Source organism: Syngnathus scovelli, chromosome 5 (assembly GCF_024217435.2).
Source record: "Syngnathus scovelli strain Florida chromosome 5, RoL_Ssco_1.2, whole genome shotgun sequence".
In the NCBI taxonomy this organism is placed as follows: Eukaryota; Metazoa; Chordata; class Actinopteri; order Syngnathiformes; family Syngnathidae; genus Syngnathus; species Syngnathus scovelli.
The window spans coordinates 4865828-4883375 of record NC_090851.1 but is presented as its reverse complement, the minus strand read 5'-3'; the positions used below and the strand labels follow the sequence as shown (position 1 = coordinate 4883375).

The 17548-nt window shown below is 43.0% G+C and overlaps 2 protein-coding genes across 2 annotated transcripts; one reads left to right on the top strand and one right to left on the bottom strand.

Moving 5' to 3' along the window:
• Positions 1-6064: 6064 nt before the first annotated feature.
• On the top strand, positions 6065-12552 carry lyl1 (LYL1 basic helix-loop-helix family member). The gene is made up of 4 exons (XM_049721109.2): positions 6065-6429; positions 7783-9162; positions 10010-10107; positions 10225-12552. The coding sequence occupies exons 2-4, from the start codon at positions 8618-8620 to the stop codon at positions 10773-10775; spliced, it is 1194 nt and encodes a 397-aa protein (XP_049577066.1). The 5' UTR covers positions 6065-6429; positions 7783-8617; the 3' UTR covers positions 10776-12552.
• LOC125969212 (uncharacterized) lies at positions 12258-17489 on the bottom strand. Its single transcript, XM_049721064.2, has 7 exons — positions 17270-17489; positions 16300-16628; positions 16113-16223; positions 15838-15960; positions 15065-15416; positions 14541-14824; positions 12258-14290 (listed from the first exon to the last, which is right to left on the bottom strand). The coding sequence occupies exons 2-7, from the start codon at positions 16624-16626 to the stop codon at positions 12794-12796; spliced, it is 2694 nt and encodes an 897-aa protein (XP_049577021.1). The 5' UTR covers positions 16627-16628; positions 17270-17489; the 3' UTR covers positions 12258-12793.
• Between the last annotated feature and the right edge of the window lie 59 nt (positions 17490-17548).

Below are 17548 nucleotides of genomic sequence, written 5' to 3'. Positions count from 1 at the left end.
TGAGCCTTGGAGGTTTTTTAAACACCCAGGCTCGGCCCGGGAGTCCCTCTATAAGAACTTTGATTCCTTCATTTCTTTCCAAGAGATTGCCGTCTGCTTTGGACATCTGCACGTCCATCCAGCCTTTGGACAGGAACTTTCCCTTGACCTATGCTGTATCACTTCATGGGAGGACACCTAATTACATCTTCACGGATCCAAAACAATCCTTTTGCTTTAGTTCTGCAATTGCTTGATGGCCAGTTATAGTGCTTTTTAAATTGCATATCTTCTTTCCCCCCCCAAATTCAGGATAATCATTTAACACTTATCACACAATGAAAGTGTATTTGAAAATAATTCAGTGGACAGAGAATGTGCTTCCTCTTCAAATGTATCTGTCTTTTTTTTTTTTTAGCTCTTTTTAACACGTTTAATCACCGGTACTAATCAGACTGAAATGTACGATATGCCGATTGTGTGTGTTTATATGAATATATTTCATTAAAAAAACAAGTGAACATTACAAAACAAATCAAACTATGATTTCTATTTATTCCACTTTTCTTGTATTTCACAATGTAACATTAATAGAACTAACTCATTGCAATTTCAGATGTGGAAATATTCAGAGCAAAAGTCACATCTTTGAAAAACCGAATTTTTGGTGAAGCAAATATTTTGGCCAATGTCAATTTCCTATTTACAATAAATGACAACTAATCCTTTGTGAAATGGTGCAAACACTCAAATTCACAGTGTTTACTACCCCAAATAACCTGTGCAGCGTGTACTGCAACAACATTCACCCGTTCTGCTACACAAGAGCAACGTTGTTACACTCACACACACACATGGTGAGATGAACTCTAATAAAGCTAACAAGCACAGCATAAACCAAAATAACATTTAACAGTTGCAGGTAACTCACACTAATGTTGTTTTTCCACGCTGGCGATGTCCAAACACGTAGCGGCAGGTGAAGGCCAAACCAGGAAGTCTTCAAATACAAACAGAAACACATAAATATAATTTGAAGTCAGGCAGCACAACACATCTTGATCACGTTAAATTTTTGGTTGAAGCTTCTATACAGCCTTCATGGAGACACAGAAGAATTGTTCAAAAGATTGTCCTCACTTAGTCCTGTTAACAGACACAAACCAGATGCAGAACTCTGCAAGAATGATTACTTTATAAATTTCTCACCGTTGAATAATCATCTTGCATCTCTGCAAAAAAATATATGTGTTTTATTCATTAAAGAAAAATGTACAGTTGGTTTGACTGAAGATAGCGAGTGCGGAGGAACCAGGTCTGCAGGCCTCGGAGCACATGTGTCTGTCAGATGTTCATCTCACCTCCATTTCTCGATTACGCCCCGCCCACCTCTCCTTCAGGGCACGCGTGGTGTTAATCCGTCACTCCTCCATCTGGACCGGACCACCCGCGCACAAGCGGCCCACCAGCAGACAGACGGTGGACCTGTGTGCACAACTGTGGATGTCGGGTGGGCAGAAAATAAGCAAAGTGAAAATAACAAGCCAAATTCACCGGACAATTCATCAGTATGATTTGATGAAGTTATAATCACAAACAACATTTTTGCCTTGACCTTAATTTAATGAACACATGTACACCTACAAATGACTTATTATTTTTAATCTAATTTCTGTTCCAAAGTATATAATTTTATTAACGCGTTGAGGTACCATGAAGTACACAAAACGTTGAACGGTAAACGTTTGTTGCCCTCTAGTGGCAAAACGATAAAACTGTAGAAATTTTCTCCGACCGCTAGAGGGCACTGTACTCACGTCAATGTTTTGATTCAGTCAACTAAATTTTGCGTGGAAGACCTTGCACCAAAAAAAAAAACTTTCACTCAAAAGTGGAAGCAGTTAAGGCTGACTCTATATTGTTGCTACTTTTCAATCTTCATGGATTCCAGGGTGACAGCTCACCCACGACCCAAATAATCATAATAATGATAATAATAATAATAATAATAATAATAATAATAAATAATAATAATAATAATAATAATACACCACATGAAGATTGTATTTATTTTCAAATAACAAATGATGCAGAAATCTGCCTACTTAAAATGTAGTCACGCAATTGGCATTCAAGCTTTTGTGTGGTTACAATGGAGTTAGGTCTCACATATGGTAATAAAATCAAACCTTAAGGCCGGACGGATACCTCATATAACAACATTTCAGTTCACGCTAGCAAGGAGCAGAGGGACAATGAGAGAAGCGTGTGAGAGAAAGTTGGAAAGCGATGCAGCGTTTCCTATTATTACAGGATGGAGGTCGACAACAAGCCACACTCGAATGCAACGGTGGAATTTGGGCCGTGCAAGTGCTGATGATGAGAAATATGACACAAGGAAGACTGTGTCACCGTGACCGGAGGATACTCTCACAACACACCAACAATGGATCTTACACCAGATTAGAATCACTTTTTATCTTTATGACATCGTTTGCAAAAAAAGGGACACGTATTTGTGAATCTACACTTTTACTAGCAATCACATAAAAAAAAGAGCCATATTAAACAAAGCTGAGAGGTCATTTGACCCCTGCAGGTACCATAATCAGATGTACCTAATGAAGTGGCCAGTGAGTGCATTTCTCTGTGTTCTTCTCAGCGCAGCGTCCCTGGCTTGTGTCCAAGTGTTGATGAGGAAAGTAAAGGGTGTGTTCAATCGAGGAAACAATTGATTGGGCCCATTATGTTCTCATTAGCCTCCTGCCTGAAATCCCCCTCCTGCCTGAAATCCCCCAAAGGAAGTCTAAAGAGAGATAGACTGTTTATCCTTGACTCGTTCAGTCAATGTCCCTGCGTCTGCATCTTTTGTTTTCAATCCACAGTTTATGTTAAAGTTTGTGATGCTATCCTCCACCTGTGGCCATGGCAGACATATCCTATGTAGATAAGTCTGTAATCCAAGTGTCCTTGTCAGCTCTACTATATAGTCCAACCATCAGGCCTCTTAAAAGCGAACCAGGAAGTGTGCACAGGAAACAGCTGGAGCCTGCATCCTCTCACTCGCCCCCTGCCAGGTGCATCCTGGGAAACTGAGCCATGTGTGACCATCGACATGCAATTGACGCTGTCACAGTTCTGGAGGATTCAAATAATCAAGAGAAAATATTCATCAAGTTTAAAAAAAAAAAAAAGAAAAAAATTGGTCCTAATATTGACAATTTATTTATTTTATTTTATCACAAAGCCAACTATTTATATAATAAAGCCATCATTTTAACTGATTTTTTAAAATATTTTCTTTTCTACTCGGAAAATTAGGATTAACTAGAACCTGGACCACAATAATGCGCAGCAGGGTTTAAGCCATAATATTACTTATTTTACTCATATTATGAATTGTTCAGGACAATGAAGATAATAAAAGACAATGAGCGCGTGTGTCCTGGCAAGTGCTTGCACCATTGTTTGCCACTTTCTCCATCAATTGCACCGTGAATATTGCTCCAAACAATTAGCTCCTATGATCACTATCACCGTGCACACAATCGTGTTTACATGCTGCAAAGGAAACATGGCCACTTGGTGGAGTGTGTCTCGTTTCGCTCTGTGTGTGTGTGCGTGTGCGTGCCTTTTTTAAATTTAATCTAAAATAGATTAATATTTAATAGTTTTTTTAATCAATTGCAATGCTTTTAGATTTTACTCGTTCATTCCAAACGCCCCCTTGTCAATTCTCTCTAGATTTTGTTTCAGTCCCAAATGTATTTTTGTGTGTTGATGGGTTGATCAAGATGAACTGCAGCTGTTGGATGCAAATGAGCAAAATTTAACATTGGCGGAGCTCGAGTGGGGGGGTGGGGGGGGGGGGGGTGGGGGTGGGGGGGTGATTCACGGGGGCACTGGTCTTGCCTGACCTGTCATGTTTGGACCCTCCTGGTGCCAGGGCAGACTTTTGGATATTTTCATATGTTTTTCTGTCCATCCCTTAATCAGCAATTTTATAAAAAAAATTGGGTTTGACAAAAAATAGAAAGAAAAAATATTTCCCAGGCCACCTGAGATATACTTGATCCCCCCCCATGGCCCCCCCAAAGAAAAAAACACTAGCTCCGCCATTCAATAGTCACCTGCATATGCACTCTCATGTGCAGCCATGATGATGATGATGATGATGATGATGAGCACAGGGTACAGTATGGTGCTGATGACAGATTTGTCACGGAGTTACTCAGCAAAGCCTTGTCTTTCCCAGGACCTCCAAGGTCACATTACAGTAGAGTGGACATCATGAGTGTGTGCGGGTCAGCGTCTAAGGAGGAAACCACCGAGGGAATGGAGGTGCTGACCTCCAGGTTGCGACAGCAGCAGACGGCCATTGCTCGCCTGAGAACAAAGAGCAGCTATGATGAGGCACATTTAGGAAGGAAGTTGGAGAGGAAAGTGGCCATGATGACGACGCTTATTGGCCATCAGCGACACAGGTGCTCAATGCCAACACATCCCAAATTCCCACTCAAGTTCCATGAATGAAAAATGTTCCATCCTGTGAGACACACACAAACACACACAGATACACTTGAGCTCCCTGACGAACATAGGCAGATTACACTGGGGAACGTCTTTTTTTTTTTTCCTGACAGCTGTTTTCGGGTGCAGAATCCCAAACTGTTTTTCTCTATCATGCTCTCATTTTTTTGGAGCTATAGGATGGAAATTTTTTTTACCAGTGTGTATGTATGTGTACCGTATTTTCTGAACTATTAGGCGCACCTAAAAACTTCAAATTTTCTCAAAAGTGCGTCTTATAATCCAATGCGCCTTATATATGGACCAATATGGATTCGTGGGTGAGGACTAACTTATTAAAGTAAGCTTTACGTGTTTATTTTGTGTGTTGTGTGATACTAACGTTTGAACAACATTGTGTTGTTGATATATTGTTATTGTTTTCACTATTTCGAGTGTTACTATATTGTGATTGCATTAACATTTGAGCAACGTTGAGTTATTTATTCTATGCGCCTTATGATCCGGTGTGCTTTATATATGGACAAAGTTTTAAAATGGGCCATTCACTGAATGTGCGCCTTATAATCCGGTGCGCCTTATAGTGCGGAAAATACGGTAATTACAAACTTTGAAAACAACAATAGCATAGAATTAGGTTAAGCGTAACCTCTTAAAAACCTCTTAAGTCTTACTGCGCTAGCTTTCTGTTTGCAGATATTAATAGTACTGACCTCTCTCCGAACTGTCTCAATTGCACAAACAAGTTTGCCGCGTATTTGTACAATACGTGAGTCCTGCTCTTTTTATTGCTTCTATGCAACAAGCTAACATTAAAACAAGACAGTCGCATTAGCATTGACGTCTATTGCTTATTTTTAAAACAGATGTGTATTGTACTGTATAATCACATACATGTTCCTGTTTTCATGTGGGTGTCAAAACAATAATCAAGTTGCTGTTTTTTTCAATATACTCCCATATTTTCATATTTTTAGCACGAGCATAATCATGTATGAACGAGATGTGTGCAGTCGGCTGATTGCAATCCAATCAGTCGACGACTGACCATGAGAAGCGTGTGCGTGTGTGTGTGTGTGTGTCTGTGCATACCTCAAGCTGTCTGTGTGTTATGAAAAGTGTGTGTGATTGTTGTGGTGGTGGTGGGGACTTCGTGTTGGTATTGTGGGTGGGGGGCAGTGGAGGTCTCTTATCTGTAGGCCACAGGCAGCTTTGAGGCTCTTATCAGCAGCCACCACATTGTAGCAGCACATCCTCTTGTCCAGCAGGGAGGGAAAACTCTCCATGCAACAGGGAACACACACACACACACACGCACACACACACACACACACACACACACACACACACACACACACACACACACACACACACACACAGACACACACACGCGCACACACACACACACACAGACACACACACACAGACACACACCTCACCTTCATACCTACCAGCTTCTCTGTCTGTCCGTCTCTCTCTCTCTCTCTCTCTCTCTCTCTCTCTCTCTCTCTCTCTCTCTCTCTCTCTCTCTCTCTCTCGCTCTCTCTCGTCCCAGCATTCCGACTGGCAGCCAGTTACAGCATTGTGTTGTCTTGGCGACTAACAGACAGACAGACAGACAGACAGACAGACAGTGAGTGAGCGAGCGCTTGAGGGATGACAGCAATGTCAACATCATCCCCAAATGTGCCTCCACTCTTCTTTTGCTCTCATTGGACAGCACAAAAGCATTGTGTTTCTCCACTTCTGGATCTACATGCTTTTTTTTTTTTTTTACTTTTCTAAAAGAAAGCATTGCGTGAGTCGCGTGTCAGATAATTTTGGTTTCGAATACAGAACGAAACGTTGATGATGAGGCATTACATGAGACTCAACGCTTTTGTGACACAATTCTGGACTCGCAAGCCTCATCATGTTTGTGTGAGTATTGTTTTGGTTTATATACATATTGCTTTGCAGATTTATTAGACAGCCTGTCATGAAGAGATGCTTTAATGCTACCTTTTCAGAATTCTTAGCGGTTTACCGTTTTAAGAGGGAGTTGGAAATTTCACACTGAATTTAATATATATGTATACATATATGCATAGTATATAGGTTAGACTGGAAAGTCACAAATTAAATTATTCAAGCCTAACAGTCAACCACTAAAACATTTTTTTTGTTCTGAAATACAAGTATAGTAAAATAATCTAATTTGGACATTTTAAGAAATTACAATACATTAGAATTTTTCTTAGAGGTATGTTTTATTTTTATGTCAATAAATAAAAGTGAGGTTTTCATTTTATGTCAATTTTTAAAAAATAACAATAATGTTTCTACATTCAATTGTGTTAACCATTACATAAACCAAAGCAATTATTTGTTACCTACCAATGCTGTTTGTTTAGGGCAGCTGTGGCCTAAAATATATTTGAGTGATAGTCTAATAAATGTATTTAGCAGTTTAAACTGAATTTGCAGCCATTCTTTTTTTTTGCTACATTATTAACATGTAATCATCACATATCTGTATAGCTGTCATTTACATAGCATTTTTATTTTACGTGAACACCTAAATAATAATAATTTTTTTTTAAAACCTATATTTTGCATTTTGTTTTTCATAGATTTAAAAATCCATAAATATTTCATGGCAAGCAATATGTATCATTATTGATGAATAAAAACACTACCTACAATTGCTAGATATACACACAATTATTTGCTTTACAATTAATAATCATAAACAAAACCAATTAATTTAAATTCATGACTTATATTGTTGTATGTACCGTTCTATATATATAAAGAGAAAATAAGTTGAGAGTAATTATTATTCAAGGGAATATTTCCATTTTCAAACTGCTACCTACTAAACACTATTTATAAATGAAATACAATATGTGATAAAAATCAATTTGCTCATTTCAAAAGGCACAAAATGTCCAATTCATTTGCAATGTTGATCTAAAACAACAAGCTTAGAAACAGTGCCTCATTGTGAAAGAGGGAACTGTCCAAAATAAAAAGTCATGACCATTAAGTGGCTACAAAACAGGAACAAGCTCGATTGCAAAACCTACACGATGATGGTGACTCACAATCTTCACCAAAAGCCTTTGCACTGTAGCAATTCAATGAAATGTCTTCATTAGTGATCAGCATTTCCCTCCACCACATTCTTGTGTCCCCTCGTGGCATGCAAAACTTGACTGTAGAATAGATCCTTCCCTAAATATATACGCCAACTATACCCTAAATCCCACGTGTGTTTCTTTTGTTTCCCAGACGCTTTGATATGCATCCAATCTTCGCCAGCCGGGAAGGTTTTCAACTCTTTAACGGATTTTGACTCACATCCTCCCAACACAAACACACACATGGACAAATTCATTTGACACGTCAGAGAATCTTCAATGCAACATGTGTGTTAAGAACAAATATAAAACTCCACTTTGGGTCACGTTGCATTCAAATCTCCTTTGAGGGTCACTTGAGTGCAATGTTTGAAAGTTACTCTCAAAAGTTATGCCCAAATTAAAGTGGCGGTGCAAATGGAGGATTAGAGCACATGAGGTTTATGATTCTCACTTTTGTGTAGTGCAGTGATTCCCGACTACTGTGGATTTTATTTAAATGGTCCAAATATGATTGTTTACTCACAACAAAAAATGTCTAGATATGCTAGCGACGTATGGTGACAGGCTAAACAATTAAATGCGCTGCCACTAGATGGCAGATGGGACGATGAGCCTGTTGCCATTTGTCCAACAAAATAGTAACTTTTGATTTATCAAAAGAGGCCGTCAGTTGTGACAATATCATCTTTTTTTTTTCAGTACATATACATTTTGTGAATTCTTTGCTTTGGCTGTGTGCGGTGGGATTTTTGTATTTCAAGAGATGTGCCTTGGCCCAATTAAGGTGGACCAAGGCACTGGTTAACTATGTGACACTTTGAGTTGCCATTATGAAAAATATAGGTCACGTAAAAAGCAACAGCAAAAATCTGTAAGAGGAAAATGCAAAAAGCAAACATGCACTGTATTAAGTGTTGCACATTAGCATGTTAGACGACATCATCTTTCAAAGTCGTAAAGACAACACACACTGAGTTTGCACCATGATGGGGAGGATGAACCCCTCAGAGTCACACACTTCTCCTCAACCCCTTCCCTGTCCCTCGCCCCCGTCGTGCGCTTCAGAGGACAAAGAGGTCCCCGAAAACACAGAGACGGCCGTATTGACCGCTGAACGCATTGAGCCCGTTGTCATGGAGACAGAAGGGCATCAAGGAGGACCGGTAACAAGTGGTTCCCCCACCAAGTCGCCAACAATTGCATCCCCGCCGCCACTGCTCCCAGTAAAGACCAACCTGGGTCCCCTCTCACCTCGACCTTCTTCAAGTACCTCCTCATCATCGTCACTTCCTTCGCACATCCCCGTCATCAGCCTGGCCCATAGCAAGCCCCCTCTCGCCATCCCCAACCCACCGCTGACCGCCCTGCACCCCATTCCCAATAAGCCTCCTCACTTGGAGCTGCGTCGGACTCAGCTGGCCTGTCTGCCCGGCAACGGTTCGGGAGCCTTGCCGGGGTCCGGTGGTGGAGGCGGTCCATCCATGGTGCCTCAGACGTACCTGCATTCTGCTCATCCATTCTACTCCAGGTGACATACACACATACATACCGTATTTTCCGGACTATAAGGTGCACCGGACTATAAGGCGCGCCTTCAATGAATGGCCCATTTTAAAACTGTGTCCTTATATAATCCACATTATCCTTATAAATCATTCTCCATTTTATCTTTTTTATTTCAACTTCAGACGCAACAAGTCACTTTATAATCACAAAATAATGATTCATAGTCTTTTTCATTCATGATTCATAATCTTTAGCGGGCCACTTATGATTGATTTCATGACACAATGCTTCGGGCCAGTTTAAATTTAGGAATTTGGTCCATATATAAGGCGCATTGGACTATAAGGCGCACTGTCGGCTTATGAGAAATTTTTAGGTTTTTAGGTGCACCTTATAGTCCGGAAAATACAGTACATACATACTTTCTGAGAACTGTAAACCAGGCAAACCAACATTCTTTTTAATTTTACATTCCATGTTTAACCATGTTTTATATTTGATCACACTTGAAGTCTCACATCATAAAAAATGTGCACAATTAAATGTGACAAGAAAAAACTGGCAGCTCCTCTTGACCAACTGTGCAACTCTTCCTGATTCCAAAAAAGGATTTTCTGTCACAGCAGAGGTAGAATTGTGCACGTTAGCTCCCTGTACGACTGCTTGGTCTGTCCTGGAAGCTATTCCGTCCCTGTCTTGTGTGCTTGCACCATGGAGCAATTGAGTCATCCATTCAATCATCCACTAAGTGACCTGGCCTCAAATTCTCCACGATGCGCTCGCAATCGATGACACCTCCAATCAAACTAACAACATCCACCTTTCTCGTGTTTGTTTTTTTTTTTTAATGATTATTTTTCTTCCTTCAGTTCTTTCTTGGGCACCTCTGGCGGAAGCTACAGTGTCATTTCCAATGGGCGAGTTAAGAGAAGACCTTCCTCGCACTTTGAGATGGAGATTAATAATTGTGAGTATATACAAAAAAAAAAAAAAATGCTGTACGTTGACTAAATGCACAACATAAATAAAGCTGCTTTGCTTTAATTCTAATCTTCTGATGGCTTTTTTTTTTGTGTACGTTCAGCCGGTCCTCCTCAAAAAATCGCCCGCCGCGTTTTCACCAACAGCCGCGAGCGCTGGCGGCAGCAGAACGTGAACGGCGCCTTCTCAGAACTGAGGAAGCTCATCCCCACGCATCCGCCTGACAAGAAGCTGAGCAAGAATGAGATCCTGCGTCTGGCAGTCAAGTACATCAACTTCCTGGTCACCCTGCTGGACGACCAAGCACAGGACGAGAGAAGGGACCCTGAGGAGGACGAGGATGAGCCACGGGAGATGGACTCGTCCGGCCTGGACAACAAACTGGAGCCTCTTTATCAGTGTGACACGCCTCCTCCATCCCAAGGCGCCTCCCCGCCTTCAACCAGTCCCGCGGTAACAAGAACCTGCCGCCGTAATCGAGACTCCACCGATTCGGCCATTCGGCTGGCGGGCTCGGCGACGAGCTCCTGTAGCGACAGCGACGTGAACAGCGAGGACAGCTTTGGGACAAGAATTTCTGTGGTGACACGTGGCACTCTGGCCAAGGTCAAAGGTCAAATAAGAATGGTGGCAGCTACAAATGAAGAGCGGTGAGAACAAAAAGAAGCGAGCCACCGCTTGTTCTGCAACCGCGTTCTTATATTAGAAATGAAAGTCATGTTGTGTGTTGTGTATCTTTTAGTAAAGTGCAAACTTTTTACGGTTTGCACAATTCATTTTTGAGCCTAAGAAAGAAAGCTTGTTTGAAACGCACTAAGGGCAGTTTAGAGCTCGTGTTGCTGGCTTGGTTCACACAATAATGTTTTTTTTTTTCAGATTATGTGCTGATGATAAGAGATTAATTACATGAGTTATAAATAGTAGGTTAAAAAAAAAAAAAGTGCTGTGACACCCTAAAGCCGGATGTTTCCATTTGCTGACATTATATTGTGACAATGGCAGTCATGGGAAAAATACCTTTATCATAATCCCATCATGTTTTTCGGGGGTACTTTTTTGTGTGTGTGTGCGCGTGTGTGTGTGTCATTGTGTTGTTTGACAACCAGCAAGGATTTATGTAACCACAGCAACTGTAAATGTGTGGTAATGTGTCAAGATGTAGGATGTGGTTCAAGATGGGATTTAATGTCTTGGGCAGGGCTGTTCATTAGCTTCCTTGTGGGGGTGGTTTGATACATATCGGATATGTTTAGGCGTTAATGTGGCAACTGCATGGAAGCTGCGAGGTGTGGACAGAAAACGGTCCCAAGCTCTTTCTGGGAAGCCTTATGCACCCATGTTCTGGACCACAGAACAGGAAGTTTGCACAACCACGAAACCACATTGACTGGGGTGGGGTCACCAAACCATAAAAAGGAGACCAGAAAAAAAAAAAAAATTCATGTTTTGAGGAAAAAAAAATTAACCATCAAAACGGGAGTGGGATACTAAATGCGAGTGGGCCATTTATAATTGATCCAATTGATTGGTAAAGATAATCGCAAGAAATATTTGGTGAATTAATTTATTGTAAATAATATAATAGTGACCACGATCGGACCGATGCTTGTTTTTAAATGTGTTAAAATATCTAATAAATTTAATGAAATAAAATTCTAATATAATTAGTGAAATATTTAATGTGATCAAATAATTGTTCACTTTAAATTATAATAAAACTAATGAAATATTTAATTTGATCAAATCATTGTTTATGTAATTATTTATAAATAACATAACAAAATGAATGAAAAGAAGTCTTTCATACATTTCATTAAACATAGTAAACCTAAACAAATTTTGAGCCGGTCCATCGGTCCATTAAAAAAAAAAAAAAAAAAAGTTGAGTTGTGGGCCGGTGGTGTGTTTACCTCATCTACAGGAGGCCAAGAGGGGTGAAGTTGGCCAATCTGACTCTTGAAGATAAAAGGTCAGCACCTCCACCCTTCTGCCTCCGGAACAAACTACAAAACAAAATACAAACAGACCAAACTGTGTTTACATAACTTTTAACCAGCCTAATACTATAATGAACTAATTGGCAGGCAATTTATGACTTTGCTATATTTGTATTTATAGTGACAAAAAACAAGAGCATATTATCAAATGTTTTTATTTCTATTCTAATCATGCACACAAGTCAATAATATGTCAAAGATTTCAATGTCACTCAAACCTATTGCACACATCTAGACATCAATTGCGTCGTAAAACTCAGAGATGAAAATTATTTCTAAAATGCAATGTGAATTATGAATGCAGTGTGGTGAGCGGTCAGTACCAGAAATGTCTTTTCTGCTAAAGACTATCGAACGCACCGACGTGTAATCGCAATCTCAATTCCACAAAACTGGCCTAATTAATTCCCATGTCTCGATTTTATGGCATTTTTCTTCCCTGAACTGCTTCCAGTACGTGCTACGTGTTTTTCGTCCAATCAGATTTCAGCTCCTGTTGCCGCGTCAATCTAAACCTTCAATCAAAGCCTTCGCAATCATAAGTGCTGGCATTTGGTTTTTTAAACCGGACCGATATGGAATTCTTCCACCCAGGGCAAAATTTGTTCTGGTTGACATTTTTTCGCAATATGTACACCCACAGCCACTGTCATAATATGCTTTGATCAATTTGTTTCATTCCGTTTTCATGACTTTGTCTCCTTGTCTGACCAGTGACTCGACCGTGTCGTTCACTCGCCTATCAATGTTACTCACAGCCTTTTCCGGCGTGCTTTTCTTGGCAAACCTTCGCCTGCCCAACTCAGTGACCGCAGAACCGCTGACGGCCCCCACAGCTCCGCCGATGGCCCCCGCCAAAAACAGTCCCAGCGCCAGCCCCAGCAATGCGCCCACGATGACGAGCTTCGGCACCTTTTTAGCGTTGGCCACCGCTTTCTGCCACAATGAGCTCTCGCTGACTATTTTGGCACCCGCTTTGGCCCCGGAGCCCATCTTGCCCCACACTGGACTCTGGGCCACCTTCTTTGCTCCGGCACCTAGGCCGGCTCCGAGTCGCACTGAACCGTCAGCCACCAGTTTGGCGCCGGAGCCAACCTTTCCCCACACGGGACTCTTAGCCACAACCTTCGCTCCGCTTCCAATCCCGGATCCGACACGCATGGAGCCGTCCGCCACGACTTTGGCTCCGGAGCCGACCCAGGTGGAGCCATCTACCACCACCTTGGGGAGTCTGTCTCCCACTAGCTTGGAGACGTGCCCAGCTTGAGCGCCCACCTTCCCCCACACGGGACTTTGGGCCACCGTCTTCTGTACGTTCTGTGCGCCGCTGCCCACCGAGCCCCACACCGAACTGCCCATCACCTTCTTGGCACCGTCGCTGACCCACACCGAGCTGTTAGAAAACAGCTTGGGCAACATCTTTGCGTTCGACTGCACTCTTTCCATCATGGACCGGAACATTGAAGGCGACAAGTTTGCCATGGTAATCGGCGGAAGGCTCTCAATATTCATGGTGCTAACACTCCTCTCGGCCTCGGCTCGTGTTTTCTCAACCTCTTCCTCTCTCACTTCCTCTTCGGCCTCGGCCACGGTCTGCATGTAAGGATAGAGGGAGCGCCTCTCCCCCCGAAACTGCTCGCCGAGGCATTCTTCCTCTTGCTTCTGCCGTCTCCTTTCCCTCGCGATCTCGGCCTGCATCTCCCTCACTCGGCTCTCGGCCTCTTGGAAAGCGGGGCTGGAGTAACACTCCCCCCCGGCCTCGGTCACTATCTGCTCCACCTTCTCCAAGAGCTCCTCCACATTTCCCCCGTGACCGCCTCTCTCCAGCACATGGAACCTGTCCCCGCATTTCTCCACCAATTTTAATAAATCATCACGTCGAGACGCAATATACGTCTCGATGTCGTCTTTGCCGGCCTTCCCGCTCTTCTTCAGAAGATCGGCGTGCGTGAAGAGGACCAGCGTGTGTTTCCCGACGACATCCGGCCCAAAGACGGTCTCCAGGGTGCAGAGGGCCTGCAGCTCCATCTTGGCCGGCTGGTCCGTTGGGACGCACAGGAGGAAGGCGTGGGGACCTGGACTGGACAGGGCCACGCAAGAGGAGATCTGAGATCGCACCTCATCGGGGGTACGTTCCGAGTGGAACCAGTCTGGGGTGTCCACTACTGCCACCTATGGGAGAGGAGGAGATGAAGCAAATTATGGTTTACGGTCTTACTATTTCCTGGATTTCTTGGGGTGGCTTTCAAATTGAATTTTGTTCTTTATTTTGGAAATTAATTCATTTTCCCAGCGTTCTGATTTTTGCTGGTGTAGACTGGAACATAAATATCGTAAACAGAAAAGCTTGACATTTTTGGTGTGGTCAGAGCCCATGAATTTGCAGAAATAATCACAAAATTCAAATAAAAATGATACTGACCCTTCTTCCAGCAACGACTGCTTTCTTCTTGATGCACTCCTCAGTGATGGCGACCAGACTGTCAGGCCTGGACTCAAACACATCGTGGCCCAGGATAGCGTTGCCAGCCGCACTTTTCCCCGCTCCGGATCGTCCGATCAATACTAAACGCAGCTCCGGAGAGGATGGCGAAGACACGTGGGTTGTGGCAAGGACGGGGTCATAGACGGAGGTCGGGGTATCAGAGAAGGAGATGGGAGAGGCCTCAGGGGAAGTCTCCTCAAAGCTGTTGATTCTGTGATGGACTGAGACAAATGGCTTAATAAGCAACTCATCAGCCAATGAAAACATCGGCCATGCGTGCGTGACTGCGTCTTATGAGTGGAAACGACTTTTGGTCCATTTTTTTTCATTCATTTGTGAGAATCTAGCTCCATCTAAAGGCCAAACAGAATAATTTCTCAACAGGCATCTCACAAACTCGTCAACTTGTCAAGTTAATACGTTTGTTGTTGTTGTTTTTTTTCATTTTATTAGCTGCCTACCTGTATTGAGTCTGGATGAAAGTCTCTCCTCCTGATCATCAATCCGGCCCGAGTGCCAGCCTCCTGGTCCCGGACGAGTCTGAATCACCTCAGACGCTCCTCCGTTGACGTTATCCATCTCGTCTTCTCTCCTCCTCTCCCAAGCATCTCTGTATGACTCGACTCTCTCGACACTCCTCGCCGTGTCAACGTTTGGTGTGTAGCTGGACGCCAAGGCTTCCCTTTTCTCTTCCTTTTGCATCCGGAATTTTTCCATCAGCTCTCTCTTCCTCTGCTGCACGCGCTCCTCCATTTCCCTCTCCTCTTTTGTTTTGAGGGAGAACACCCCGCTTTTGCTCACCATGTCCTCCACCTATTCCACAAAAGACAGAGGAGATAATATCTCATTTGAGTCAATCAAACACATACTGGCAGACACAGTTAAATGTCACATTCACTCCAGACGGGATTCCAAGTGTCAGACTTGCTTACACTCAAAATAATACATTCAATTATAAAGCAACCTGAAACCGGTCGAGTGATGTATGACATACAGCAGGTGGCATGAGGTGAGAGAAGTACATTATGTGTGTGCCCTCTAGTGTACAGTAGGTGTAACTGCAGCTTGGTCTCTGTTAATTGCCTTTTCCAATTTCGCGGACCACCTGCTATACCGCGACAGACCACTAGAGGACCACCGGTTGACAATCCCTCCTTTAGAGTATCAAGAGGATTCACAATGCTGAAAGAAATAAACAATCTCTATGTCCCACCCTCACCCAGTCTCCTTCTACCTTGTTCAGAAGCTCCCGAACTTGTGTCCGGTCCTGCTGCTGACGGTTATTGATGACATGGTAGCGCCCCCCGCATAGCCCGATCATTTGCCTCAGACCAGGATTCTCCTTGACAAGGTATTCCTGCAGATTAAATACATATTTGTGGGAAAGAAAGTAACCTCAGATGTGTTTTGAAATATGATAAGCAACCGAGTCATGTGTCTAACTGCTTCATGTCAATGAGGTCTTCCTAAAATCAAGAGAAAATCTTCAAAGTCCGCATCGGCACTCACTTCCACGGTTCTTCCAATGAGATAATCGCCGCAGGTCAGTAGCACCATGGTGTGCTCCAGAACGTCTCTTCCAAACACTTGCTGCAACTGTGTAGGCACTTGGCCGTCCATCTAGTTTGAAGAAACAAAAGAATTGAGTTGCCACTCCCAAAAAGTGTGTAGTAAGGTGCTTCATCATGGAACCAACCTCAGTGAACTGGCTGATAGGCACCAGCAATAGAACGGCATGAGGACCGGGCTCCAGCAGGGTCACGGCTCGCACTGTCTCCTTCTTGACGCCCTCGTCCATTTCCATGCCGTTCCAGTACCACCTGGGGGCCTCAACCAGGGTCACCATCCTGCCCTCGGCAAAGTCCTTGCGCAGCTGGATGCTGCGGGGACTCGACGTGGACAAGTCGGTCAGCTGGCTCAGGATAGTGTCGGCCGACGACGTCTTGCCGCATCCGATGTTGCCCAGCAGCACCAACCTCAGCTCCGGTGGCATCGAGCCGTAGTGCTGTGCTTGGCTGCTCATAGCTGGAGGATGAAAACACACGGTGTTGAGTTGGAGCGCTCTGTGATGCTTTCTGGTTTTTGGATTATGAGTGGCTGGAAAGAGCAACTGAAAAATAAATTTAAAAAATTGAAATACTGGACAGTGTAACTTTTTCAAGCAATTCAGTGATCGACTGTAGAGGTGAGGTCATTTATGACCATTGAATCATTCCACGTTATGAACGGCTACATAGTTAAAGTCCTTCTTCACGCATGAGTTTGGACAAACAGTGCCCCCAGTTGCATTCTTTTTTTTTTTATTCGGTTAAAATGTGCAACAACTTGCCAGGCCTGCTTGACTGCATTCTACCACAACTTTATTCATACAGACTCACGGAAAGTTACAAATCGAACCGCAACGAAAGCAAAAGAAGTATGGGCTTCAATCCAGCTTTTCCAAGGTCAGGCATATTGCCAATGACAAACTTGTCCAGCTATGGAATATCCACTATAGTACATTTTTACATATTGCTAAATAAATCATAATTGGACTAGATTGTCATAATTTAAAAAAACTTTTCATTCTCGTCCCAATACACATTCAAGAATCTCAAACCAACCGGACCAGAAAGCTTTACAAATAACTTTTAGACGTGACACGACAAGCACAAAATCAAAGTTACCTCACTCAAATGCGAGATTGTAAAGTCAGCTTTCGGCGCTATCGTCTTGCGGTTCGAACCTGCAGGTACATCAGCGCGTCTCATCCACACCAGTCCGGTGTGTGTCAACTCCCAGGTAACAGCTTGCATAACAGAGGAATCGCACATTTGCCGTTTCACCACTCCCAAGTTGAAGACATTACAATTGTCGTGTGTGTGTGTATAACAGGTTCCACAGTCTGCTTGACATTCCTTAACCAGGCGGAGGCGGGAGGTGTATCCCGGGGCACTTTCACCACA

Excerpts from the sequence above, each read along its gene's own strand:
- LOC125969212 (XM_049721064.2), bottom strand. The coding sequence starts at position 16,626 with ATGAGCAGCCAAGCACAGCACTACGGCTCGATGCCACCGGAGCTGAGG. Across the intron at positions 15,961-16,112 it reads TCATTGGAAGAACCGTGGAA|GAATACCTTGTCAAGGAGAA; the intron begins GTGAGTGCCGAT and ends TTTAATCTGCAG. Across the intron at positions 15,417-15,837 it reads TTCGGGAGCTTCTGAACAAG|GTGGAGGACATGGTGAGCAA; the intron begins GTAGAAGGAGAC and ends TTTGTGGAATAG.
- lyl1 (XM_049721109.2), top strand. The coding sequence starts at position 8,618 with ATGATGGGGAGGATGAACCCCTCAGAGTCACACACTTCTCCTCAACCC. Across the intron at positions 9,163-10,009 it reads GCTCATCCATTCTACTCCAG|TTCTTTCTTGGGCACCTCTG; the intron begins GTGACATACACA and ends TTCTTCCTTCAG. Across the intron at positions 10,108-10,224 it reads TGAGATGGAGATTAATAATT|CCGGTCCTCCTCAAAAAATC; the intron begins GTGAGTATATAC and ends GTGTACGTTCAG.